At 43.1% G+C, this 27780-nt stretch overlaps 1 protein-coding gene across 6 annotated transcripts in view; it reads left to right on the top strand.

Moving 5' to 3' along the window:
• ADGRF5 (adhesion G protein-coupled receptor F5) overlaps window positions 1-27780 on the top strand; it is a 113077-nt gene that overhangs the window by 73509 nt on the left and 11788 nt on the right. For 3 of the 6 annotated variants that reach the window (XM_027523972.1, XM_027523971.1, XM_027523974.1), the window contains exons 5-16: window positions 2090-2266; window positions 2396-2505; window positions 5078-5136; window positions 6381-6526; window positions 9511-9732; window positions 10716-10919; window positions 16901-17071; window positions 18199-18318; window positions 18470-18679; window positions 22181-22393; window positions 25065-25217; window positions 27135-27343. In XM_027523972.1, coding sequence (XP_027379773.1) covers window positions 2090-2266; window positions 2396-2505; window positions 5078-5136; window positions 6381-6526; window positions 9511-9732; window positions 10716-10919; window positions 16901-17071; window positions 18199-18318; window positions 18470-18679; window positions 22181-22393; window positions 25065-25217; window positions 27135-27343 — 1994 coding nt within the window. The remainder of the gene's footprint in view (window positions 1-2089; window positions 2267-2395; window positions 2506-5077; window positions 5137-6380; window positions 6527-9510; window positions 9733-10715; window positions 10920-16900; window positions 17072-18198; window positions 18319-18469; window positions 18680-22180; window positions 22394-25064; window positions 25218-27134; window positions 27344-27780) is intronic. The other 3 variants (XM_027523973.1, XM_027523975.1, XM_027523976.1) reach the window with 3 other exon arrangements.

Genomic DNA, 27780 nt, shown 5'->3' with positions numbered 1-27780 from the left:
CATCCCAAATTTCCTCCCCCCTTTTCTATGTCTCCCCCTTCCTCTCTTCCAACAGCTTATGTTATGATCCTTTCAAGAAAGGTATTTCTAATTAATTTTTTATTGAAGTATGGTTGATTTGCAATATTGTGTTAGTTCCCACCATACAACAAAGTGAATCAGTTATATATACACATGTATCTATTCATTTTTAGATTCTTCTCCCACATAGATCACGAAAGAGTATTGAATAGAGTTCCTTGTGCTATTCAGTAGGTTCTTATCAGTTATCTGAAAGGCATTTTAAATCCTAGTACACAAAACAGAGTATTTTTAAGGCTGGACAATGTGTGTCAAATACTAAACAATACCTGGAATGTGGTAGATGGTCTGGGGATGGTCACTTTTGCCATCCTTAAGGCACATTCATTTTTCACGTGGGAGTCCAAAGTTATTCAAATCCCACCCCTACATCTATCTCAAAAACAAGCAAATGAAAACAGCACCAAAAAAACAAAACAACCAAAAAGGTTTTAGCAGTGGGATTTCAGGTCAGTAAGAGAGAGATTTTTGACCAAAAGGGTCTCGTTGGTTTCCTTCGAATTACCAGTGCCCACCACACTCACTAGCAGCCTTGACTTCCCTGTTTCTGCTTCACCCTCTCCTACTACTGGCGCACAGGACAGCAGCGGTGTCCAGGGATTCCGGGGGGCCTGGGTGTCCCTTCTATTTCAGCAACAGTTCTTTGATGACTTTGCTTTGGAAAGTCATCCTGTGGGCCTTTGCCTAGATGCCCGCCTGCAGAATTCCCAGGAATATGGTGTTAGTGCAGTTTTAGATATAACTTCAAAGTCTTCAGAGCATTTTTCAATGTCAGTTTTCAGTGGGATTAGGTTCTGCTTGGGCTGGTCACATCTGGCTTGATTATAAAAGGCACAAGTTTAGAATTATATTCTATATTTGTTATCTATTGCTTCTCCGAAACTTAGCATCTTAAAACAACAAACTCAGGATTCCCTGGCAGTCCAGTGGTTAGGACTCTGCGTTTTCACTGCCAAGAGCCTGGATTTGATCCCTGGTTGGGAAACTAAGATCCCATAAGCCACATGGTGCAGCCAAAGCAAACAAACAAAAGCAACAAACATTTATCATGTTACACAGTTTCTGAAGGCCAGAAATCCAGGAAGAGTTTAGCTGGATGTCTCTGGCTTAGGGTCTCTTGTGAGGCTGTAGTCAAGCCATTAGCCTGAGTTGCAGTCATCTGAAGGCTCAACTGGGGCTGGAAAACCTGCTTCCACGCTCACACACATGGTTGCTGGTAGATCCTCAGCTCCTCCATAGCTATTGGCTGGAGACCTCAGTTCCTAATCATGTAGGCCTCTCTGTGACATGTCCTCATCAATGCAGCTGGCTTCCCCCAGACCAAGTGATCAGAGGGAGAGAGAGAGAGAGAGAGAGAGAGAGAGCACATGTAACCAAGAGGGAATCCACATTGTCTTCTATAACCCAACCTCAGAAGTAATATAGCACCACTTCTGCTGGATTCTGTTGGTCATCCAGAACAATCCTAGTATAATATGAGTTATTGTTGCTGCTTAGTCACTAAGTCATGTCCAACTCTTCTGCAACCCCATGGACTATAGCCCCCCAGGCTCCTCTGCCCATGGGATTTCTCAGGTAAGAATACTAGAGTGGGTAACCTTTTCCTTCTCTAGGGAATCTTCCCAACCCAGGGGTTGAACCTGTGTCTCCTGCATTGGCAGGTGGATTCTTTAACACTGAGCCAGCAGGAATCTATAACAGGGTGTTAGTACCCAGAGGCAAGGATGGCTGGGGCCATTTTAGAAGTTTGCTGCCATATACTCAAAGTCTGAGAATCTGTTTACCATCTTATCATTGTAGGCAGTGGCTGGGATAGTTAGCATTGCCTTCTTTTAGATGGCCATGCCTCACAAAAGGTGATATGTATGGGAATTACGAGAACCTCATGCAAATCCACTGAACTTCCCAGAAGGGCAATGTGGAGTGGCGTTAGGATTTCCTACAAGCATAAGAACTTGTAATCTATAAATTACACCTTTTTTCTCCTCACTGTTCTGGTTGATGACAGTCTGCAGGCCTACTGGAAATGAAATCTGGTGCTCCTGTGAGACAGGCTATGAGTGGCCTCAGGAAAGTTGCCTCCACAATCTCACTTGTCAGGGACATGATGGTTCCTCTGCAGGGCATCACTGCAGTTGCCTTAAGGGACTGCCTCCCAAGGGACCTTTTTGCCAGCTCCAGGGAGGTAAGTAACTGGTCACTGAATGTTTGTTTGTTGAGTGCCCATTTGATATCAACTCAAGAAAATGTTTCTCTGTCTTGTGTGTACTCAATGCTAACATGGGATTCTAAAAATATGGTCCTGTGTTCTCAGCAGATATTATCCTGAGAATGTCGGTCAGACTCAATGTGGGCTTTCAAGAAGACCTCAAGAACTCTTCCTCTGCCCTCTATAAGTCCTACAAGACTGACCTGGAAACAGCGGTGGGTTATGGTTCCAGGCATTTCTTCACCAACAAACTCTGAGCTGAGCTGAATCTATTGCATTTACAGTGGGTTGTTTGCTTGAATCTGTCAGAATTCATGAAGTTTATGTTGAAATTATTTCTATACCTCTGGGATGATGATTTAAGAACTGCTCGAATCATACTGTGTTCAGAAGATGTTTTGACATCTTGACCTGATGTCATTTTGACCTGATATCATCTTGACCCATGACATTATCTTGACTTTTGACATCATTTTGACCTCTTTGGCTTCATCTTGACTTTTGGCATCATCTTGAGCATTTTGACACCATCTTGACCTTGACATCATCTTGATCTACCATCTTTGACATCATCTTGACATATAGGTGGAAATTCTTCCCAGAATAGAATTGATTCAGATAAAATTTGGTGGCATTAACTCACTAAAACCTGTTCAAAGGTCCAAAACCTTGGTCTAGAAGTATCAGATGGTGCATTTCTATTCATCTTTACACTCCACACTGATGAAACCCCTAACATCTTTTGTGCAGAACAGTTAAGTCTGACATAGAGGATTCCACACCACTTGATACTAGAGGTCCTTAAGCATTCACACTTAAGGCAGATTTAAATTTACTCATGTAGATAGATTCATCTGTGTCATACTTCAGATTCCACATACCAGAAATAGACTCGCAGATCCGGAGCACAGACTTGCTATCAAAGGGGAGTGGAGGAAAGGACTGGGAGTTTGGGGTCAGCAGATGTAAACTATTGTACATAGAATGGATAAAAAATGGGATTGTTTTTTGGGGGGGATGTCTCTAGTTTCAGTTTCATTTTAATCCCATAAAATGGATTATACATAAATGGATAGCATAGGGAACTATATTCAGTATCCTGTGATCAACCATAATAGAAAAGAATATGAAAAAGTATGTATGCATGTGAAAATCTGCTCATGTTAAATTAAAGAGTATTCCCTCAATGTAAAATGTGTGCCAAACACTGTTCTAAGTGCTTTACATTGGATTAATTCATCTAAACCTAAATACTTTGGTTGAATAAACTCACTTGGAATAGAGCTTCTCAACTGGTGTGGGACAAATTGCTATAGGTAGATGTAATGACTCCCCTTAACTCTCCAGGCAGCCAACCGCCTGCTCAAACCAGGAGCAGCCTCCCGCTTACCCTAGTCAAGTAGGGGTTAATATTTGTAATCGGTGCCATGATGCAATGCTGATACAGGAGAGTTCTTGGATATCCGATTTGCATATCAGGCATGTAATAGTTCTGCACAGCATGAGACTCCTCCTCATGCACGCAAGTCACACTACACATATCACACGACATTGTATACTTTTGAGGAAAAAAGATAGTAACATATTAATTGTTTGATCCCGCCCATCCAGCTCCCTAACACAGCACTTTGCAGGTGTAATCTACCCTGTAAATGTAACTTGATTCAAATTGAATCTCCTGCAGAGTTGGAATTCAGGGAAACAAAGTGGAGTTAAAAACATCAGTAAAAACCACATTGGCTCAACCAAAACTGTGATATGTTTAGTGAGGAATCAGGCACTGTATTGGTCACAAGAAGACACCTGGTAGATTTCCAACTGCAGGAAATGTAAATTGACCGTGGGTCCCAACTGCTGCCCACTACCAGTGAATGAGCAGGGCAGATCTGTCTAACAAATGCCTGACTCCTTTGAAGGCTGCACTGTGCTTCTAGGCTCAGTCTAGATGATTTCATCTCACCTCCCTTCCTGTTCAGTTGCGCTCGGGTCTGATGGCTCTCTCTGCCTTCTCTGATGCCTCCTCATTGCTTTCCTCTAGGCATTTCCTAAGTCTTTTTTTTTTTTTTTAATTTAACTTGTTTATGGCTGTGCTGGGTCTTCACTGCTGTGTGAGCTTGCTCTAGTTTCAGTGAGTGGGGCTGCTCTTCCTGGTGATGCGTGGGCTTCTAATTGCAGTGGCTTCTCTTGTTCCAGAGCAGAGACTCTAGGGCAAGTGGGCTTCAGTACTTGCAGCATGTCAGCTCAGTAGTTGTGGGTCTCGGGCTTGGTTTCCCTGAGGTATGTGGGATCTTCCCAGACCAGGGATTGAATCCGTGTCTCCTGAACTGGCAGGTGGATTACTACTGAGCCACCAGGGAGCCTCCCTAAGTCAATATTTTTGCACATTTACTCTGGCGTTTGCTTCCTGGAGAACCCAGAATGACCCAGGTAAATAGGAATTACTTCTCCAAAGATCTGACAAAGCTAGCGCTTGTTCGGCCACTTAACAAAATATACAGAGAGCATTTTACCCAAGAAGATAAGTAATATGGGCTTCTTTGGTGGCTCAGTGGGTAAAAAATCCACCTTCAATGCATTAGACACAGGAGACACGTGTTCAATCCCTGGGATGGGAAGATCTCCTGAAGGAGGGCGTGGCAACCCACTCCAGTATGCTTGCCTGGACACGTCAGAAGTGACTGAGCACGCACACACGATAAGAAATACACACTTTTTACTCTTTCAAATCATTTGACATATCTTTCAGTGGACCTTGATTAATGGTACTCGTCTTGCTTTATTTTCCAGTTCTGGAAGGGTTACAGTATTTTACCAGGCTTCAAATTGGTGACGGTGACAGGGTTCAGGTAAGAATGCTATAACAGGGTAATTTTATCCAATGGCGGGCTCAGTGGTAAAGAATCTGCCTGCAAGGCAGGAGCCGCAGGCGACATGGGTTTGATCCCTGGGTGGGAAAATCCTCTGGAGGAGGGCTTGGCAACTCACTCCAGTAGTCTCACCTGGAGAATCCCACAGACAAAGTAGCCTGGCAGGCTACCATTCATAGGGTCGCAAAGAGTCGGACACGACTGAAGCGACTTAGCATACATGCACGCTTCCATTGGCAGATACCAAAAGGTTAATGAAAAAGCAAAAGCCTGTTAGAGGAGCACCATCTGGGATGCCCAATGGGAACAGTTTGATAGAGGTGAAGACAAAGCCAGATTTCTGGGGCTTAAAGGGGAAGGAAATAATGAACAGTAGTTCACTCCTTAGAGATGTACCTATCTAGGGGGAATGTGAGAAAAAGATTTGTGTTATTCTATGCATGCATGAATTATGCAAACAAAGATGTGGCATCTAGAAGGTCAGAAATACAAAAATGAAATAATGTCATGCAATGATGCCCTTATTTTATTTTATTTTTTAACATTTATTTATTTGGCTGTGCCAGGTCTTAGTTGCCGCACATGGAATCTTTAGTTGCAGCATGTGGGATCTAGTTCCCTGACCAGGGAGCAAATCCAGGCCCCCTGCATTGGGAGCACAGAGTCTCAGCCACTGGACACCAGGAAAGTCCCAAATATGCCTTTACTTTAGAAAATTAGCCAGTCAGCCATGGCTATAATGTTGTACAACACCATGTAATGCCTCCCCGTGGAGTTAGGTGCCCTGACAGCCCTGAGTGTGTTCGCCCAGTGTTTCAAAAATTCACTTGCCAATTGAAAAATTAAGAATGTTTCCAGAAGCACTGAGGATTCTGACTTCACTGGATATTCAGCATAGCTGGTAACCCTGGGTCAGCATGACTGTGTGACAACAGTCTCTACCTTGTACTTAATACCCTTGGACTACTTGTGGGATTCAATTCACTCCACCCCATCTGGCTATTCTGGCCATTTATGTTACCTGTCTGCAGACATTTGAGTGTTTGAACCCTGCCTCAGGCTTTTAACTAGAGCTTAGAAATAAGTGGATTTCAGTGAACCCTCAAAGAAAAAGGTCCCCAGGCTCTTCCTGCCATTTTGCTTTCTTATGCAAACAAACCATAAGGATCTAGACTCTTCCAGGTCACTTACTGCTTTTACTGAACTGAGTGGTCTCCATCCAGGCCTGGAAGTGTGGTTGTGACGTACGAAATCACAACAACAACAACAGCATCACCTGCGTTAATGCGTAAAGCGAACGAGAAAGTCACACAGAACCTCAATCAGACCTACAAGATGGAGAGCAGTTCCTATCAGGTTACTTACAGCAGTAAGTAGACGATCGCTGCATCCTTCCTATGAGTACATTCTACTTAGATATGGTAACAGTATTTATCATGATGTGTAAGCCTGAGAAGTCACATGACGACTTCCTCTGTGGAGAGAAACTCTCCAGTTCCTGGCATACAGGTTTTGTGCCTTCTCCCCACCATCGGCCACTTTGGCACCTCCTTTGGGTGGCGGCAGGCGTGGAGGGTCCCAGCAGGGAGAGATTTTACAGGGCCACAGAGCCATCTGGGTTTACGGATTTTTTTTTTTTTTTAATTAACAGACTCAAAACATTCAAAAAGGAGAACTAACATTGCGATGGTTGTTGCTGTTCAGTCACTCAGTCATGTCTGACTCTTTGTGACCCCATGGACTATAGCACACCAGGCTTTCCCATCCTTCACTATCTCCCAGAGCTCGCTCAAACTCATGTCCATTGAGTCAGTGATACCATCCAACCATCACATCCTCTGTCTCCCGCTTCTCCTTCTGCCCTCAATCTTTCCTGGCATCAGGGTCTTTTCCAATGAGCTGACTCTTCTCATCAGGTGGCCAAAGTATTGGAGCTTCAGCTTTAGCATCAGTTCTTCCAATGAATATTAGGGTTGACAGGCCCAAAACCTCCCCAGAAGTAGAACTAACATTGTGATGGGGGGCGGGTATTTATGAGATGCACTGATATTGACCAGGGGTCCATTGTTACTCTGGAGCAGTAGTTCTCAAAAGTGTGGCCCCTCCAGCAGCATCTGGGAACTTGTTAGAAAAGCAAATTCTGGAAGTCACCCCAGACCAACCTGGGCCAACCTGTATTTTGGCAAGCCCTCCAGGTGATTCTGCTGCAGGGGAGATTTGAGAACCACTGCTTTGGATCACATACAGCAGTGGCAAGAGTCCTGGCATTTTACATGCTCTCCCTCATTTTCCAAATGGGGTATAGAGTTGGGCTCTGTGTGTAATTAGGTGGGTGGCTCTATTGTTGCCTGGGGGAAAGCAAGGGGAGTCAACTGAGCAGAGATGTGATGAGCAAGCGATGACTGGCAGCTGTTGTGTGTAACTCAGGCCCACGGTTCACGACTGAAGGGGACTCCTCTTTGGAACAACACAGCCCACCATGGGGACGGCACTGAACGGGCTGTTGCAGGCACAGGGGAAGGAAAGGCACCTCTTCTCAGGAGGAGTGAGACCATCCTGACAATGGATTCATACTCTACCTCTTTACATTCACTGCTAATATTTTTAGACATCCTATCATTCAGGAAGGAGAGGGTGGGACAAATTGAGAGCAAATCACCCTCAGGGTAAATGACTTGCTCAAGGCCACATGGTAAGTAACATCATTTTGCATGCCTCAGGTCACTACATGAAATGTGCACAGGAGGCTTTGCTTCTGAATAGTTGAATGTGATGCTCTGAAATCTTATTTTATTCAGGAGCCTGAAAAATGTGGCAAGAGATATTTAGATAACTGGATATTTTGAACATAGCACCCCAAATTAATTCTATGGTATTTTAGTCCCATGTTTACACTATGACAGGCTTCCCTTGTGGCTCAGCTGGTTAAGAATCTGCCTGCAATGCGGGAGGCCTGGGTTCAATCCCTGGGTTGGGAAGATCCCCTGGAGAAGGGAAAGGCTACCCACTCCAGTATTCCGCCCTGGAGAATTCCATGGACTGTATAGTCCATGAGGTCGCAAACAGTCGCACATGACTGACTGACTTTCACTTTCACTTTACAGTAAGAACAGGGTGTGGCCTGAGCGTAAAGAACCATCCAAAAGATGCCTCCCAGAACCTTATTCCTCAGCGCCTTAGATTTTCTCAATACATGGAATTCATGAATACTATACCTCAGCTTAGAGGGAAAACCTGTATATTATATAAGCCAGAAAAACCCCAAAATAGAGAATACTGTGTTTTTCTTTATGTCTGTGAAATGACTTAATGCCACTTTTCTCAAGAAGTTTACTGTGAAACCAATAAGAATAGCTACTATCCCTCCAAGTCACCCCCCAAGATAGCTCTCACTGCTCCTATTTTCCAGACAAGGAAGCCAAGGTTCAGAGATACTCAGCAAGCTCCCCAGTGCCACACAGCTATGCCTGGCTCAGAACCGGAATTCAAATTCAGATCTGTGTGTCTATAAAGCCGCCACTTTTATAGGCCCATAGGTGTTAAGTCTTTAAAAAATGTCTTATTTCCCAAGCACACTTTATTGTAAAAAATTAATTGGTTTTTCCATTTTTAATTTATCAAAGGCACGAGACAGAGCTTTCAGTCAGCTTGAGGTATCAATTATCAGTAACAAACAGTTGATATTTCTCAAATCAGGGGCAAAGGAACTTGATGTTTAAGTTAGTTGGTGTGACTTTTTCATAAGCAAATGTGCAATTTTCTACCAGACTATTAGAATTTTTTTTTGCGTTTTTATTGTATAAATTTTATTGAAGTATAGTTGATTTACAATGCTGTGTTAATTTCTGCTGTACAGCAAAGTGGTTCAATTATCTATATTTATATTTGTATGTTCTTTTCCATATTCTTCTTGACTGTGGTTTACAGTTCCCTGTGCTGTACGATAAAATCTTGCTGTTTAGCCAACCTATATATAATAGTTTGTATCTGCTAATCCCAACCTACCAATCCATCCCTCCCCTATTCTCCTTCCCCTTGGCAACCACAAGTCTGTTGTTTGTATCTGTGACTGATTATTTGAAACACTGAAAATAGATTTGGGATCCCCATTAGCATCATTGACAACTCTTAAGTGTGCAAAGATCCCAAGCTAGAAACCACGTCCCTAATAGCTGGCTCAGTCACTCCGGGGCCCTCAGGTCCCAGCTGTCCAGGGAAGGAGTGTGGGGAACACGATGCATCATTCATCACCACGGACACATCTTGAGAACACCTGTGGTGGTGGCATTGGGGAGGATCATTAATTCCATTCATTTGCTTTGGGATCCTAATAGCTTTTGTTTGGGTTTCCAGATGAAACGAAATTCTCCATCACACCAGAAATCATCTTTGAAGGAGATACAGTAACCCTGATGTGTGAGAATGAAGTTTTTTCCACCAATGTGTCCTGGACGCAGGGGGAAACGGGCCTCGACATCCAGAACAGCACTGAAGTCTCCATCTACACCTCTGTGCTCAACAACATGACCTCCGTGTCGCGCCTTATTATCCACAACATCACTCGGGGTTTCATGGGTGGGTTGCCATGGAATGAAGGGCTAAGAAAGAATCAAACTGTGGTAGTGTGTGTAGACAGACTTTTCCTCTTCAAAAAGAAGCTCAAATGTTCACAACTGAAAATTAATCCCATGGTGAATGAGCCAAGCAAATTTAGCCTGGGGAGAGATAGAATTTTCCACATTTACCAAAGCTTATGAGCTGGAACCTAAGACAAAAAGCAGGTTTATTTTTTTTTTAACATTTTTAAAAAATGTGAGAAGAGCTTTGTTGAGGTAGAAGTGACATGGAATAAACTGTACATATGTAAAGTTAGTATGCTTACATTTATAATTTAAATTATAACTTACACATATAATTTTGCACATATAGTTTAATAAGTTTTGGCATGTGGATACACCTGTGCAAATATCACCGTGATCAAGATAGTGAACATATTCATCACTGCTCTCCCCAGGTTTTCTTCTTCTCTGTTGGAATCCCTCCGACCTGTTCGTCCCCAGCAACCACAGAAGCATAACTCTTATACCTGACATTCTAAAATTTAATAGCATCACTGCAATCCAGATGTCAACAGAGGCATCTCATTTTCTCTCAAAGAGAAACTGGACTGCAGACACATGGATTCTATCGGGTGTTTGTTGACTCTGACTTTGCCACAGAGTTAAATAGGATGCCAAAATGATCCATGGGTTTCCCATCTTCCCTTTGTACCTCTGAAGCATCCCCACACTTTTTTTCCTTACCAACAAGGACTCAGATTTCTGCCTTTTCCTTAGAACATCTCTCTACTCCTCACCTCGTGGCATTAGAAATATCTCCCTCAACCTTCAATACCTCCTGAATATTCCTTTAGGGTTGCTTATAAGAAGTCTCATATGCTTTTGAAAATGATGTTTCATGAAGTACCACCATGACACATAAGATGAGGCCATCCTTCTTCTAGGGAACTAGATATATGTAATAGTAATAATCCATGTCTTTTTGTGTATTTGCTACAGGTGAATACATCTGCAAGCTGACATTAGATATTTTTGAATATGCGTCCAAAAGAAAAGTGGAAGTTATACCCATCCAGATACTGGCAAGCGAAGCCACGGAGGTGATGTGTGACAACAATCCTGTGTCTTTGCACTGCTGCAGTGAGGTGAACGTGAATTGGAGTCAAATTGAATGGAAGCAGGAAGGGAGTATAAGCGTTCCAGGTGAGCCTGTTAGAAACCCTTTCGCAAATAGGTTTTTTGCATTTTGGCCAAGGAAAAATAGAGATGCAGTGGGTAAAAGAGCAAATGTCAGGTAGCTGGGTTTTTTCTAGACCTCAGACTGTGGAAGAAGTACTAGGTTTGAGGCCAGCTCCAGCTAAGCCATGCTAGAACAAAATTCCCAAAATATGTACATATAAGTGTCGCGTGTGCTCTGTGCTCAGTCATGGCCAGCTCCTTGTGACCCCATGCACTGTAGCCCAGCAGGAATACTGGAGTAGGTTGCCATTTTCTCCTCTACTGGATCTTCCCAGTCCAGGGATTGAACCTGAGTCTCCTGTGGCTCCTTGAATAGCAAGTGGATTCTTTACCTGCTGAGCCATTGGGGAAATCCATAAGTGTCATACCTGGGATGTAAACTAGATTCTGGCAGAGAAGATTCAAGAGGGAGTGATGGGATGACATAGGTTTATCGCATCTTCCCTGCAGAAAATCTTGTCCCCACTTCCCTTTCCTTTCCCTCTTCAGCAAAGAGACAAAGATGAGGTCATGGGTTTTGCTTTGAAGTCTGACTTGGAGAGTCGAATTCCTGAGTCTCTCCTCCTGGTGTCTGTCCTTCCCACTAATTATCTGACTCTGTGTCTTTGGTTCTATATCTTTCTCTATCAACCTGTTTGTCTCTCAACCAATGTCAATTTCTGATCCTGTTGGTTATCTGAGATCACGCTTGAAATTCCCCACCTTTCAGTTTGTACTGATGAATAATAATAAGTAGAAGAAATTAAAATAGCAATAGTGCTCTTTTTGTGTAATAATTTATGATCATTTTTTAAAAAACATGTTCTCACTTGAAAAAAATTTTTATTTTTTTATTTTTATTTATTTTTTTTTCCGCCACAGGTATACATGTGTTCCCCATCCTGGACCCTCCTCCCTCCTCCCTCCCCATACCATCCCTCTGGGTCGTCCCAGTGCACTAGCCCCAAGCATCCAGTATCGTGCATCGAACCTGGACTGGCATCTCGTTTCTTACATGATATTTTATGTGTTTCAATGTCAGTCTCCCAAATCTTCCCACCCTCTCCCTCTCCCACAGAGTCCATAAGACTGTTCTATACATCAGGGTCTCTTTTGCTGTCTCGTACACCGGGTTACTGTTACCATCATCTTTCTAAATTCCATATATATGCGTTAGTATACTGTATTTATGTTTTTCCTTCTGGCTTACTTCACTCTGTATAATAGGCTCCAGTTTCATCCACCTCATTAGAACTCATTCAAATGTATTCTTTTTAATGGCTGAGTAATACTCCATTGTGTATATGTACCACCGCTTTCTTATCCATTCATCTGCTGATGGACATCTAGGTTGCTTCCATGTCCTGGCTATTATAAACAGTGCTGCGATGAACATTGGGGTACACGTGTCTCTTTCCCTTCTGGTTTCCTCAATGTGTATGCCCAGCAGTGGGATTGCTGGATCATAAGGCAGTTCTATTTCCAGTTTTTTAAGGAATCTCCACACTGTTCTCCATAGTGGCTGTACTAATTTGCATTCCCACCAACAGTGTAAGAGGGTTCCCTTTTCTCCACACCCTCTCCAGCATTTATTATTTGTAGACTTTTGGATTGCAGCCATTCTGACTGGTGTGAAATGGTACCTCATAGTGGTTTTGATTTGCATTTCTCTGATAATGAGTGATGTTGAGCATCTTTGCATGTGTTTGTTAGCCATCTGTATGTCTTCTTTGGAGAAATGTCTATTTAGTTCTTTGGCCCATTTTTTAATTGGGTCATTTATTTTTCTGGAGTTGAGCTGTAGGAGTTGCTTGTATATTTTTGAGATTAGTTGTTTGTCAGTTGCTTCATTTGCTATTATTTTCTTATAAATTTTTATATTCTTATAAATAAAATAAATTTTTATTTATTTTAATTGGAAGATAATTGCTTTACAATGTTATGTTGGTTTCTGCTGTACAGTATGAACCAGTTATAAGTATGCACATATTGTTATCACTTTAATCACATTTAACTTTGACCACAAGTTTGAAGCAGACATTTTTTTTTGCCTTCCATTTTCAAATAAGGAAATTGAGGTTCAAATTCAATGACTTATCCGAGGATGTCACAATAGAAAAAGAAAATAATTCACCTTGCTTCACAGTCTTTGTCTTGGCCAAACTATATCACACATGCCTGGTGAGTCAGCCTTGGCATGAGCTGATCCAGCAGAAATTGTACTGTGAAACAGAAAACTGTTCTCTGCCTATAAACCTCACATAGGCAATTCTTCTCTTAAGAAATGACAGTATTATGTGCTCATCTTTCAAGTTAAAAAAAAAAATCATTAAAGCAATTGTAGCTTTAGCCATGAAATCCATCATTGTGGTGGAACTTTTACAAAGCCTTCCCTATTGGATAATATTAAATCATAAATAAAATAAGGATCAATTGAGATGTAACGTTTTCTGAGCACATCTAGTTTTCAAAGCACATTTGTTTCCACCTTAAAGTACTCCACAGAATGGTAAAGGCATCTGGTAACTGTTGAACAAGTTGACATATGGTCCATTTAGCCACTTCCTTGATTCTTAAATAAGAGGGGGTGTAGACATCCTAAAGGAACTGCCAGATGGGAGAAAGACCTTGCACAGTTCCCGTGTTGCTGACTTAGAGGCTTTTAACTGTGAGTGGTGAAAGGCCTTGCCCTCTGGCAAAGGAACCAGGAAGTCTACAGTACAGATGCTCAGGGACCTCTCTGTGGCCATCCCTGCTACAGACATTCTTAATGCCCCGGGCAGGCTCAACTAACAACAGAACAATGGATTTCCTGCCACCCTGGCTGGGGCAGGCCACTTGGGGACCCTTACAAGGGATTCTCTGATGAATTTAACCTCTGCTCTCTCTCGACACCTGTCCTCTTTCCTTCTCCTTTGCCCTCCCCTCGCTGGGGCCCTCTTTTTCCAAATTCCACAAGTTCTCTTAGCAGCCATTTTTCTAGATCAGGAGAAAGCCATCTAGCTAAATAATTCACCCCAGTGTGTTGGAACTGAACGTATCGCCTCATCTCAGAAACAGTTGCACTGGATTTTCAAAGCACTTCCAGCAAGGGATAAGATGGAAAGGAAGTAATCCATAGTGTCAGAATTTCTAACTTTAAGAAGATGAAGGTGGTCTTTTTCAAGCAGGTTGGGCTTTCTGGGGTTTTGGGGTATTTTCAGGGCTTGTGGAATCTTAGAGATTGAACTCGGCAGGGACAGCGAAAGTGCCAAATCCTAACCAGTAGATCGCTAAGGAGCTCCCAGATTTTCATCTTTTAAATAGAGACAATGGCACCCATTTTGTGAGACTTTTGAAAGAAGAGACAAGAGATAATGAATGTCAATATTTAAAACAGAGTTGAATACATTGAATCTGCCACAATAACTGCTTTCTGATAATGATGATAGCTTTGAAAACCATGCCTTCACTTATCCTCAATGTCCTGGGAACTCTTCATTGGGTATTATTTAATCTTGAGCAACAAACTTGGAACTGCCTACCACCTGTACTCTGGAAAGCAGAGTGCCAACTTACAGGCTGCATTTAGTACCTTCCATTGTTCTGCAGCCAAGGGAGAGGGATGGAGTGAGAGGTCCTGGAGGAAGTGGAGGAAGTAGGTTTTCCAAAAATGAGTGGAGGTATGAGCCTTGGAGATGAATGGACCTTTGTACCTATGAACCAGGAGGTATTAATAATATACCCAAGGTGGTAAATCAGTTTGGTGTTCTGAATTATCATTTTGGAGACTGGGGAGAAAAGCTGGTTCCTTTTCAATCAGAATATTTTAAATATCATTGATCCTCCAGCTAAGGCTGTAAAAGATGCATTTATGTTAGAGTTCATCAGAAGGGTTTTTTCTTTTTCTTTAATTTTTGGAAGATTGTCAGTGTTTGAGGAATGTCTTCAGGGTACATGGCAGAAGGCAAGGATGGAGGGGAGGGATGAAGGAACCGAAGTAGAAAAAGGTGTCCAAGAGAGCATCATAGAGACACAGGCAGGAAGTGAGATGGTGTGGAGGGCAGAGCATCTTGGGAACGGAGAGGAAGACAGGAAGGAGCAGCTATTCTGAAGGGTGAACTGCTGGTAACCGAAGAAAACACAAAGGTAAAGCTTCGACTAAAACATATGACTAATAGGAAGGAATAAGTTACAAAAACAGGTCTCAAGTGAGACGAGTATCAGAGGCCTGAGTCCTGTTTCTTCCTCCTTTTAATAATAAAAATAGTCAAAATAATCTATCATCTTTTCCTCTTCCAATTGAAATCATATCCAAAAACATGACTTCTCTTTTTAAATTTTTCACACTTCAGCAATCATCATGGTCTTGGTAAGGGGCTGGCCTCAGCCAGCCACTATCCTAAGTGTTCACATAATAACTCCTTTTACCTGACTACAATCCTAGGTCATAGCTGTTATATATCCCCATTTTACATCTGGAGAAACTGAGATAGAGCGTGGCTTAGTGACTTTCCCAACAACACCCTGCCGGTAGGTACTAGAGTGCTGGGGACTTCCCTGGTGGTCCAGTGGTTTAGACTTTGTCTTCCAAAGCAGGGAGTGCGGGTTTGAGCCCTGATCAGGGAGCCAAAACCCCACACGCCTCGCGCCCAAAAAACCAAAACACAAAGAACAGAAGCAATATTGTAACCAGCTCTGCTGCTGCTGCTAAGTCACTTCAGTCGTGTCCGATTCTGTGCGACCCCATAGACGGCAGCCCACCAGGCTCCCCCGTCCCTGGGATTCTCCAAGGCAAGAACACTGGAGTGGGTTTCCATTTCCTTCTCCAATGCAGGAAAGTGAAAAGTAAAAGTGAAGTCACTCAGTCATGTCTGACTCTTAGTGACCCCATGGACTGCAGCCTACCAGGCTTCTCCATCTATGGGATTTTCCAGGCAAGAGTTCTGGAGTGGGGTGCCATTGCCTTCTCTGGTAACCAGTTCAACAAAGACTTTTTAAAAAAAGTCCACATTAAAAAAAAAATTTAAAAAGATAATAATACAGTTTGGAAACTGCAGCCAGGCCACCTGGATCCTAAAGTGGCAGGACTAACCATTATACCATCCTGCCTCTCCATTCAACAGAAGGCAATGGCACCCCACTCCAGTACTCTTGCCTGGAAAATCCCATGGATGGAGGAGCCTGGTGGGCTGCCGTCTATGGGGTCGCACAGAGTCGGACACGACTGAAGCAACTTAGCAGCAATAGCAGCAGCAGCCTCTCCATTCAAAGAGAAAACTGGATGGGAGCCCACCAGTCCATGGGGTTGCTAAGAGTCGGACACAACTGAGCAACTTCACTTTCACTTTTCACTTTCATGCACTGGAGAAGGAAATGGCAACCCACTCCAGTGTTCTTGCCTGGAGAATCCCAGGGACTGGGGAGCCTGGTGGGCTGCCGTCTATGGGGTCGCACAGAGTCGGACACGACTGAAGCGACTTAGCAGCAGTAGCAGCAGCAGCCTCTCCATTCAAAGAGAAAACTGGATGTAAATAAGGAGTCATGTTAGCTGATTTGGCTTCTTGTTTTTGTAAATAACTTTATTCATTTATTTTTGGCTGTGTGTGGTCTTCATTGCTGCTTGCCAGTTGTGGCAAGTGGCAATTACTCTGTAGTTGTGGTGCAAAAGCTGCTCATTGCAGTGGTTTCTCTTGATGCAGAGCATAAGCTCTAGGACCCTTGGGCCTCCTTACTTGTGGCATATGGGCTCACTAGTTGTGACTCCCAGACTCTAGAGCACAGGCTCAATAGTTGTGGTGCACGGGCTTGGTTGCTTTGCAGCATGTGGGATCTTCCAAGATCAGGAATCAAACCCATGTCTCCTGTATTGGCAGGCAGATTCTTTACCACTGAGCCACCAGGGAAGCCCACGATTTGGCTTCTTTGCTACCAAACCAGAGAGTCAGATAACCTTGACAGCAAGAGAACCTCTTATGTTGTTGCAGGAAACGCTGAAATAGACACGGACAGTGGCTGCAGCAGATACACCCTCGTGGCCAATGGGACTCAGTGTCCGAGCGGGTCGTCTGGAACGACAGTGGTCTACACGTGTGAGTTCATCAGTGCCCACGGAGCCAGAGGCAGAAAGGACATAGAAGTGACATTCATGTCTGTGGGTAAGGACTCTTTCACTAGCATTTTTGGGCTTGCCCCTCAAACCAGGGGCTGCCAGTAAACTGGGAACATCCGTGAGCAGTGAAGCCGGGCCTTCCCTGGTTGTGAGAGGGTGGTTGGGGTAAATCACACAGTGGGATTTGCATCTCTGCCAGTTAAATTCACAGGAATTCCTTACAAGGAAGGGTAAGAGTAGGAAGCAGTGGTTGCAGGGAAGGAACCGCCTACGTTGTACTGAGAAGGCAAAAAGCTGAAGTAGGTTTCACACTCAGATTAGTCACTGAATAAGGAAGGAATCCCATGGTCTAAGAGTCGGACACAATGGAGCGACTTTCACTTCACAAGGATAATGCCCCTTATATCCTACTTTTTCTCCCATAATCCCATTCTCCCTCTCTTGAATTGCAATAGCTTGGCTCACTCCCCACCATCCTTCATTCCCCCCTTTTCTCTCCCATTTTATCTTTTTCAGAGAGAATGCAGCAGAAAGCTTTAGGAGTCTGGTATTTCCTGGTTATCTTACAGTTGTAACAAGTGTGTTTGTTTTCAATTAATTCTAGGACTCTTAAAAGTATCGTTTCTACTGCTTATATCTTAAAGCATTCTAACTTCACCCCTGTATCAGACATTTAAAACTTTCTGCTGCATTCTCTGCAAAAATTGGGCAGGCAAACATGTTTTTGTGCCCATCATACAAAAACAATTTAGATAAATCATCAGTCCCCACTTCTGAACAATTTGGGTGTCTCTACTTCTCAGTCTAGATATAATTATTTGGGCAGTGTAACTGCTGTGATCCCTCTGCTTCACAAGTCATTCCAGAAACCACTCATCTGCTTGGTAAGCACCGACTGGGTAGTGGACCCAGTGCTGACGCTGGCGATGTGAACGAGGACACGCATGAGAGGGTCCTGCTCTTAAGGAGCTCACATTTTCATGGAGAAGAGATACAAAAGAGAGAAATTAAAATACACCATGGCATTTTAAGTTATTTCGAAAGAATAGAAAATGATACGGTCATAGGAACTGAGCCATTGAGTTTCCCTTGAGGTACCTGGAAGAGGTTGGAGGGGAGTTGAGTTAAGTCAACACTCTTAAGTTTGCAACCTTTTGCCCTGCTGATCATTAGGAGATAATTCCAGCCACAAAGGGGAAGTGCGCGAATCCCAAAGGCTTGTGATGGAAATGAGTACAGTTCAGAGCACCACCAAGAACAGCCTAGAGACAAGTAAAGCCCGGGAGCAGCAAGGTACCAATGCCGCGTTGACCCCAGTAGAGTCAGGACCGCTCATGCTTTCTGTCTCCATGTGAAATTTCACTCTATGTGGACGTCACCAGAAAGACTAAACATTATACTTGTTGTTGGTTTTCTTTTGTCTGTTTTATTTGCATTCTTTTAGCCAAGCTAAACATAACCCCGGACCTAATTTCTGTTTCTGAGGGACAAAGCTTTTTTATAAAGTGCATCAGCGATATGAGTAACTATGATGAGATGTACTGGAACACTTCTGCTGGAACTAAAATATACAAAAGGTTTTATACCACGAGGAGGTATCCTGACAGAGCAGAGTCGGTGCTGACAGTCAAGACCTCAACCAGGGAGTGGAATGGTGAGTGAAAGCCCAGATACCCTGCACCCTGGTTCTGGGACCCCTAGAAATACACTGGAATCATTGCCATCCATGGAGGGCCTGGCCCGAGCCATGCCTGTGCCAGCCACTCTGCACGTCATACGTCATCACTCAATGCAACAGCCCTTTGGGGGAAGATGTCACTATTACCATTTTACAGATGCAGAAAATGAGGTTCAGCGAGGATAATAAATGTGCCTAAGTTTCCACAACTTAAGTTGTAGAGGAAGAATTAAAACTGGTCTCTGATTCTAGAGCCAGTGCTTTGCCGTTGAGAAGATTTTTTGTTTTAATTTAACTATAGTTAATTTACGATGTTGTGTTTAGTTTCAAGTGTATGGCAAAGTGATTCAGTTTTGTATATTTATATGCTGCTGCTGCTGCTAAGTCACTTCAGTCGTGTCCGACTCTGTGTGACCCCATAGACAGCAGCCCACCAGGCTCCCCTGTCCCTGGGATTCTCCAGGCAAGAACACTGGAGTGGGTTGCCATTTCCTTCTCCAATGCATGAAAGGGAAAAGTGAAAGTGAAGTCGCTCAGTCGTGTCCAACCCTCAGCGACCCCATGGACTGCAGCCCACCAGGTTCCTCCATCCATGGGATTTTGCAAGCAACTGGAGTTGGGTGCCATTGCCTTCTCCGTGTATATATATATATATATATATATATATATATATATATATATTTACACACACATATATGAAGATATCATGTATATGTGATATATATAATCCTCATGTAATCACATATAATCACTTATATATGTGATTCAGTTTTAAATATAAAGCAATTCAGTTTTTGTATATGTATGTGATTCAGTTTTTTATATGAAATGATTCAGTTATATATATATATATATATACATACATATGTTCTTTTTTAGATTCTTTCCCATTATATGTTATTATAAGATATTGCACATAGTTCCCTGTGCTATACACCAGGTTCTTGTAATTGATCTATTTTATGCATTAGTGGTATGCATATAATTCCAAACTCCTAAGAGGATTTTTTTTTCAAGTATTTTTACCACACTCTTGTTTCACCCAACTGAGGTATAAAAATTCTTCCTAAAGGTTTTATATGCCTGGTTCCAAAAGAGGAAAGAAAAACATTTTTGTTTTCTACTTATCGCTGCTGCTAAGTCTCTTCAGTCGTGTCCGACTCTGTGCGACCCCATAGATGGCAGCCCACCAGGCTCCCCTGTCCCTGGGATTCTCCAGGCAAGAACACTGGAGTGGGTTGCCATTTCCTTCTCCAATGCAGGAAGGTGAAAAGTGAAAGTGAAGTCGTTCAGTCGTGTCTGACTCTGATCTACCCCATGGACTGCAGCCTACCGGGCTCCTCGGTCCATGGGATTTTCCTGGCAAGAGTACTGGAGTGGGGTGCCATCACCTTCTCCAATACTTATCCCTAGATACTGTTTAAGTTGAGAGAAAATGCAAATTTTTGGAAGAAAAAGAAATTTGATAGGATCCCTTCAATAATAATTGACATTTCTTGAGCTTCTGCTGTGTGATAGACATTGTGCTAAGTATTTAAGTACATGAATTAATTTAAAACAATAAACCTAGAGGAGAGTGTCATTATCATCTCCATTCCACAGATGAGGACACTGGGGCCCAGAGAGGGTAAGAAACTGCCTGAGATTATGCATGCATCTGCTGAATGGCAGAGCCGAAGGGAAAAGGTGACTGGCTCGAGGCCAAGAGTTCTGTTTTTTGGGGGGGTGGGGAGGCTGCACTTTGGGATCTTAGTTCCCGGACCAGGGATTGAACTAAGCGTGGCGTCTTAAACACTGGACCACTAGGCAAGTCCCCAGAAGCCAATTATTAACTACTTTGTTCTAAAGCTTTTCATGAATGATAGGCTTAATCAGTCCAGATCCTGTGAGTTCCAGGTTGTCTTGATTTTTTCCTGTAAGGAAGGCTTAGGCAACACTGTAGAAATAACTGCTTCTCGTCTGGTTGGACTTGATGGATACCATCAGGAATGGGAAATATTCCCATTTCTCCTATGCCAAGCTCATACTTGCTCTGCCCAATAGCCCTTTCCGACTATCAGACAATATTGAACTATTAAACAGTCCCACTCAGGTTCTAAAAAGCATCTGTTCTGATCAAAATTGACTACACTTTTCTATTCAGTGTAAAGTTTCTTTCCCTCCCTCCCAATGGGAATTGGAAGGCATTTTCTCTCTGGTCTTTTTCTACTTGTTTTTTCTCTGCCCAGCAGCTGCTCTGACTCCCCCAAAGTTAGGACAAAGAGAAGCAATGTCAGCAACACTGAAAGGTCCTACTTAACTGTAGATGCTGTGATAAACTTCCGGCTGTCCCCACAGCAGCTGACCCAGCGGCGGCTCATCCCCTGATGGGCTCTGGTGTGAAGTCCAGTGGGAAAGGTGGCTTTCATGAAGGTCAACCCAAGCCCTGTCCGTAGTCCGCTCTGCTTCACCAAGCACTGGGCGTGCAGGCAACTCCCGCTGCAGCCTTCTCTTTTCACTCCTGCAAAGTTGAGTCGGCCCATTGTCATCTTCAGACTTTTTTAGATAAGCGTCAGACATCTAATCCCAGAGTCCACAGGTCAGACTCTCCCAAGAGTTCACAATCCACTTCTCCCTCCTTCCCCCTTCCCTCTGCACTCCTTAGCGGTGCAATGATGTGCCAGAACCAGAGGCATCTACTCCCTTAGAGATGGTGTCACAAGACCCCAGGGCTCTGGCTCCATCTCACAGACAACTTTCTTCAAAGAACTCCCCAGCCCAGCACATACCAAAATTCTCATTTTTTCCCTCCTGGTTAAAGAAAGAGCCTTGGAGGAGGTCTTGGGAACCTGATTTGAAACTCGATCCCACTACAACAGGCTGTTTGACTCTGGATAAGCCACTACATTGTATTCAAAAGTAAGTGAATATTTCCATGAGGATGGGTTCAAATGGACAGAGAGCCCAGGAGGGGACTCAACGGAGCGTTTTCTCATCTAGGGCCCAGGAGGGGTCACTGTGCACTTGTCCCAGCTTGACAAGGAAACCCAATCCTCTTCTTAACTTTTTCAGCCAATGCCTTCCTGTTTGTTTGTTTGTTTGATTTTGCAATTGCTTTATTAAATAAAATTCATGCACTATAGAATTGATTCATTCAAAGGATACAGTTCAGTGGCTTTTAGTGTACTGGAATTGTGCAAACTTTACTGTAGTCGATTTGAGAACATTTTCATCACTCCCCACACCCACCAAGAGAAATTCCATATGCTTTACAAGTCACCTCATTTTCTCCCAAACCCCCAGCCCTAGGCAACCACTACTCTATTTTCTGTTCCTGTGTATTTGTCTACTGTAGACGTTTCATAGAACTGGGATCATACGATATGTGGCCTTTTGCGTCTGGCTTCTGTCACTCAGCATGATGTTTTTGAGGTTCAGCTAATGCCTTTCTGGAGCGATGACTTTTGTTCCATCTCTTCTTGGCTTCCTTCCACTCAGGAACCTATCACTGTGTATTTCGATACAAGAATTTGTACAGGGTCATGGCCAAAGATGTCATCGTGTACCCGCTGCCTCTAGAGTCCAACATCATGGTTGATCCTGTGGAAGCTGCAATTCCATGCCATAGCTCCCATCACATCAGATGCTGCATTGAGGAAGATTCAGACTACAGGGTTATTTTTCAAGTGGGTTCCTCGTCCTTTCCTGCTGGTAAGATGCCCACTGCTGAATTGTTAGGACATAAGATTCCATATACATGGAGTCTACATATTTACTCTTAAAGTAGGGGTAAAGAGACGTAAGGATTCCATCAGACAGAATATAACAGAGGAGTCCATGAGGCTTTACTGCCTTCTATTTTGCTATGTGGCCAGTGGCTCGTTGAAATGTGAAAATGTTAATTGCTCAGTCATGTCGGACTCTTTGAGACCCCATGGACTGTAGCCCACCATATAATTCTCCATATAATTCTCCAGACAAGAATACTGGAGTGGGTACCCATTCCCTTCTCCAGGACATCTTCCCGACCCAGGGATCGAACCTGGGCCTCCTGCATTGTAGGCCAATTCTTTACCATCTGAGCAAGTGGTTTGTGACAAAATCTTGAGAGTCTGTGAGAGTGGAGCCCATTGTTTCTAGTGATGGCTGTTGAAGACCATATTAAGTTACCGTCACGAGCCTTCTACATGTTCCATATAGTAGACTAGATATTCTGATCATTCCTCCCTCTGTGCAGGAGTTAGCATGCAATCATAGTACCACAAGAATCCTGTAAATGCACAGCTGAGCAGCCCAAAGAGTAACAGAAACAATGGAGCCTATTATACAGAGTGAAGTAAGCCAGAAAGAAAAACACCAATACAGTGTACTAACGCATATATGTGGAATTTAGTAAAATGGTAACGACAACCCTGTATGCGAGACAATAAAGAGACACAGATGTATAGAACAGTCTTTTGGACTCTGTGGGAGAGGGAGTGGGGGATGATTTGGGAGAATGGCATTAAAACATGTATAATATCATATAAGAAATGAATCGCCAGTCCAGGTTCGATGCAGGATACAGGAAGCTTGGGGCTGGTGCACTGGGATGACCCAGAGGGATGGTATGGGGAGCGAGGTGGGAGGGGGTTCAGGATGGGGAACACGTGTACACCCGTGGTGGATGCATGTTGATGTATGGCAAAACCAATACAATATTATAAAGTAAAAATAATAATTAAAAAATAAAAATAAATAAAAATTAAAAAAAAGAAGAATTATAGGAAATGTTTTTGCTAATGATGGGATGCCCTGAAGGCATTTGCCAAAATCAGAAACCCAGAATCTTGAATTTGAGTTTGAAAGCTCTGAAGTGTATTAGAGAGAAGGCCTTGATCCCAAGGCAGTAACTAAGGCACCCCACCCACCAGCACAACGTCAGGACCCTCAGATAATGACGTGCTTAGTAAAAGAAGAAGAATCTAGGAAAAAACTAAAATTCATCTGCAAGAGTTAAGAGCTTGGCCTCATTGCTGATAAAAGGTAAAAATTTCACCTGAGAATTATGATTGTCCTGCCTAGGTTTAGGGCTTGAATTTATACTACCTATGTGGTCCAGGAACTCCAAGCTGAGGAATAATTAACTTAAGAGACTCCATTGGTAGCACTCAATGGTACCTGACCAAAAAAAAAAAAAATTCAAGTCCTGTCTGGTTGAAGGTACCTTCCACCCAGATCCCTCAGGATTCATTCAGATAAAGATCAACCAAATATGACTTCACAATCCCAAATCTTAACTCACTGACACCATCACCAGGGATTTAGGAGCTCATTCATACTTTCAAGAATGGTTCTTGGGGACCTCCTGCTTAATATAGAACACAAAGAATACAGGAGGCAATGAAAGGGAGATCAAAGAAGTGGGGCATGTAGATTAATATCCAGAAGAGCATATGTCCTAAAAGGCAATATATAGAATATTAAATACCCCAAAATGAGCATTAACAGATGGAAAGAACAATGGAAGTTCAGAAAAGTGGGGAATCCCATAAAAACTAGACAATTTAGAGAAGGATGTGTAGCAGGGGGATATGAAATCAATCTGGGTACGGAAATATTTAAGCATTTCAACATTCTGTGGTAAACACGCATGTGTTCAGGGTTTTCTGTGTGCCAAACACTGACCTAGGCACTAGGAGATGCAAAGATAAGTATGACCAGGTACCTACCCGCTAAAACCTTAGGGTCTGGTAGGAGTTGTTGTTGTTCAGCCACCCAGTCGTGTCCAATTCTTTGTGACCCCATATGCTGCAGCATGCCAGGCCTCCCTGTCCCTCACCATCTCCTAGAATCTGCCCAAGTTCATATTCATTGCATCGGTGATGCTGTCCAGCCAGCCGTCTCATCCTCTGACACCCTCTTTTCCTTTAGTGAAGTGTGAAAGTCGCTCAGTCATGTCCAACTCTATGTGACCCCATGGACTATACAGTCTGTGAAATTTTCCAGGCCAGAATACTGGAGGAGGTAACTGATTCCTTCTCCAGGTCTTCTCCTTTGGTGACCTCTAAGCAAATGCGATGAAAGCAGGATAGGATAAAAGTGCAGAGCATGATGGGGTTTCAGTAGATAGAAGGATGCTGAGAAAGCATTCTGATGGTCCGAAACTGGGTGGGCATAGACTTGGAGCCATGAATGGTGGAGGTAAGGTTTTGGCCAGCATGCATGCCAGTGCAGGCTTAGTTACTTCTAGGCTAGTGGCATTTTGCGAACCACATAAAAGATGAATGTGGCACATAATCTTGAAAACAGTTTGAACAAGTTTATCCACGTTGGATGATTTTTAACAAAATCCGTGCTTTGAATACTTATGTTGTGACTTCGTTCTTTGATTTTATTTTAGTAAAAGAAGTTAATGAAAAGCAAGTGTGCTACAAACACCATTTCGTGGCAGACTCGGTTTCCTGTCCAGAAAATGTGGATGTGTTCTGTCACTTTGCCAATGCCGCTAATAATTCAGTCCAGAGCCCGTCTATGAAGCTTAACCTGGTTCCTGGTGAGAGCACTTTTAATTATTTTAAAATGTTACAGTCATGGGCAGAGATTCATTTATTGATTCACTCCCTCATTCATCCATCAATAAATGTGTGTTAATCTCTTTCATGTGGCAAGACTTGAGCTAAGCATGGGGGATTGAAAAGAAATAAGCTATGTTTCTTGGCCTCACATCTAAGAGAGAGATACATGTGATTTTAAAATGTTATCACATGTAATGGGGTAAGTTCTGCTCTAGAGACGGTTGTGGGTGGCTAGAAGAGGCTATCTGATTAACTCTGGTAGTGATTAGGTGGGAAGAAATTAACAAAGCTCCGCAGATAAAGCCATATACCCATTGATTCTGAGAGTTGAAGCCCTGCCCTCACCAGTTAAGAGTGGATGGTGTTTGTATGGGGCTGAAGCCACTTTGAACTTTCAGCAAAGTTACAGACTTTCAACAAAGTTCAAATATCCAGTCTACTATATGCCCCCATCAGCACTGTTTCCCAGAGCTACAGAAAAAGAATCAGAGGGACTTCCCTGGCAGTCCAATGGGTAAGACTTCACCTTCCAATGTAGGGGGTGTGGGTTCCATCCCTGGTTGAGAAGCTAGGATCCCACATGCCTCAGGGTCAAAAAACCAAAATATGAGACAGAATCAATACCATAATAAATTTATGTTCCACATCGAAATATCTTAAAAATAATAAAACATCAGAAACTGTCTTTCCCATCCTTTGTTATCGCTGAGCCAATACCACCTCATATACTATTTTTTAAGGTAAAAAGATACTCCTGGGCCTGCATCATAAGCAATCCCCTGGCCCCATAAATCGTCTCTATAAAAAACCCCATGATGTCTGAAGGATCTATGCCTCTGTTACCAAGCCTGTTTGAGTTTATTGAGGGATTTTTGGTCCTTCTCATAGGTGTTGGTATCTGAGGCCCAGACACCAAAGTAGGAAGCAATGAAGAGCTCCCTGTATCTCTGAGTCACCATCCCTTGACCCCACCAAGCACACCTTTTCCAGAGGGCAGCCAAGGTCACTTCTCCTCTGTCCTCCCGTCTTAGCCCAGGTGCCATCATGTTTTATTCACTTACCTTTGTTCTCCTCTTTGTTCTTCTTGCAAAGTCTGATTCCTCAGCCTTTTCCCAATAGAAAATTACCTAGGTGTTTTATGATTTTTCTACAGTGGCTGGGAACTCAATAAATGCTAAAAGATGATGGGGAGGTGTTTCTGCTCATCAGAGAGTCCCAAGTTCCCTGGAGATGGAGATTCTGCAACAAATGCCATTTTCCAATGAAGTCTGGTCTTAGGTAGAGGAAAAGTGAAGTCTTCCTTAAGGGAAACCAGAAGGAATAAATGCTTATAAATATTGTCTAGAATATTCAGGTCATGGGTGCCTAGAATTCCTACTGCTAATTATAGCTTTAGATTAAAATGGTGCCTCTTATCCTTGGCTGCACCCAGGAATCACAAGCATGCTTTAAAAACTGTTGAAGCTTGAATTTCAGCCTGAGAGGTTCTGATCTACTTGGACTGGAGTGAGCCTGGACATTGGTATTTCCAAGGCTCCTCTAGTGATTCTTAAGCATCAGAGTTGAGAATCCCATGCATGAAGATCCCATGCATCCCTAACACTCATGGTCACCTGCATATCTTTTATCTGGATGAGTACACATTAAGCTCTTGTTATTTTCATCGCTTAGATTTTACAGGCAGCAAAGAGAAAATTCCTGGAGATTGGAGGTGGGAATGAGGCTTAGAGGAAAAGCCAGTGCAAATTAGAATCAGATCTGTGTGGAAACTCGGAAAAGGTCACTGAAAGTGAAGATGAGTTCAAATATCAAAACGCCACCTAAGCCTGGTCCTGTTTCAACTATCTTTTCTCCTCTTTTCAACTGTGCCTTTTATATCCACGTTTCCAATGCAGGGGAGAGCATCACTTGCCAGGATCCTATCCTAGGTGTTGGGGAGCCTGGGAAAGTCATCCAGAAACTTTGCCGGTTCTCGAACATTACCAGAAGCCGTGAGAGTCCTATTGGAGGGATCATAACTTATAGATGCGTGGGCTCCCAGTGGCAGATTGAGAGAAATGACTGCATCTCTGCTCCAATAAATGCTCTGCTCCAGCTGGCCAAGGTGATCCTTAAACCCTTGACTCTGAGCTCTTGGTGGGGAGCTATGTTTAGCTGAGCCTATTTCTCTGCACTTAGGAAAATGGACTTTGAGCTGCTTTGTGTTGCTCTCAAAGCTACACTTGTTTATTTCTGAATAAGATGCAACCCTAGACATGCTTAATATTTTGCGTGAATACCAATAGAGAGGCAACACAATGTGCGTTCTGCCCTAGGACCAGCTGGGCACCTTCACCTTGGTTTCTGTTAGCTCAATGATAAAAGTCATGGTGGTGAAGTCATCCCCTCTAAATGTGCTCCTTTGAAGAATTTTTATATCAAGCTAATAGTTCTAATCTTTTCAGAAAGAAAGCAAAATAAAAAGTAAGATCTATGGACTTCCCTGGTGGTTCAGTGGTTAAGAATCCTCCTTCCAATGCAGGGGACGCAGGCTCAATCCCT

Source organism: Bos indicus x Bos taurus, chromosome 23 (genome assembly GCF_003369695.1).
Source record: "Bos indicus x Bos taurus breed Angus x Brahman F1 hybrid chromosome 23, Bos_hybrid_MaternalHap_v2.0, whole genome shotgun sequence".
Classification (NCBI taxonomy): Eukaryota; Metazoa; Chordata; class Mammalia; order Artiodactyla; family Bovidae; genus Bos; species Bos indicus x Bos taurus.
The sequence above is the reverse complement of the archived record's forward strand: the minus strand, read 5'-3'. Positions and strand labels throughout refer to the sequence as shown.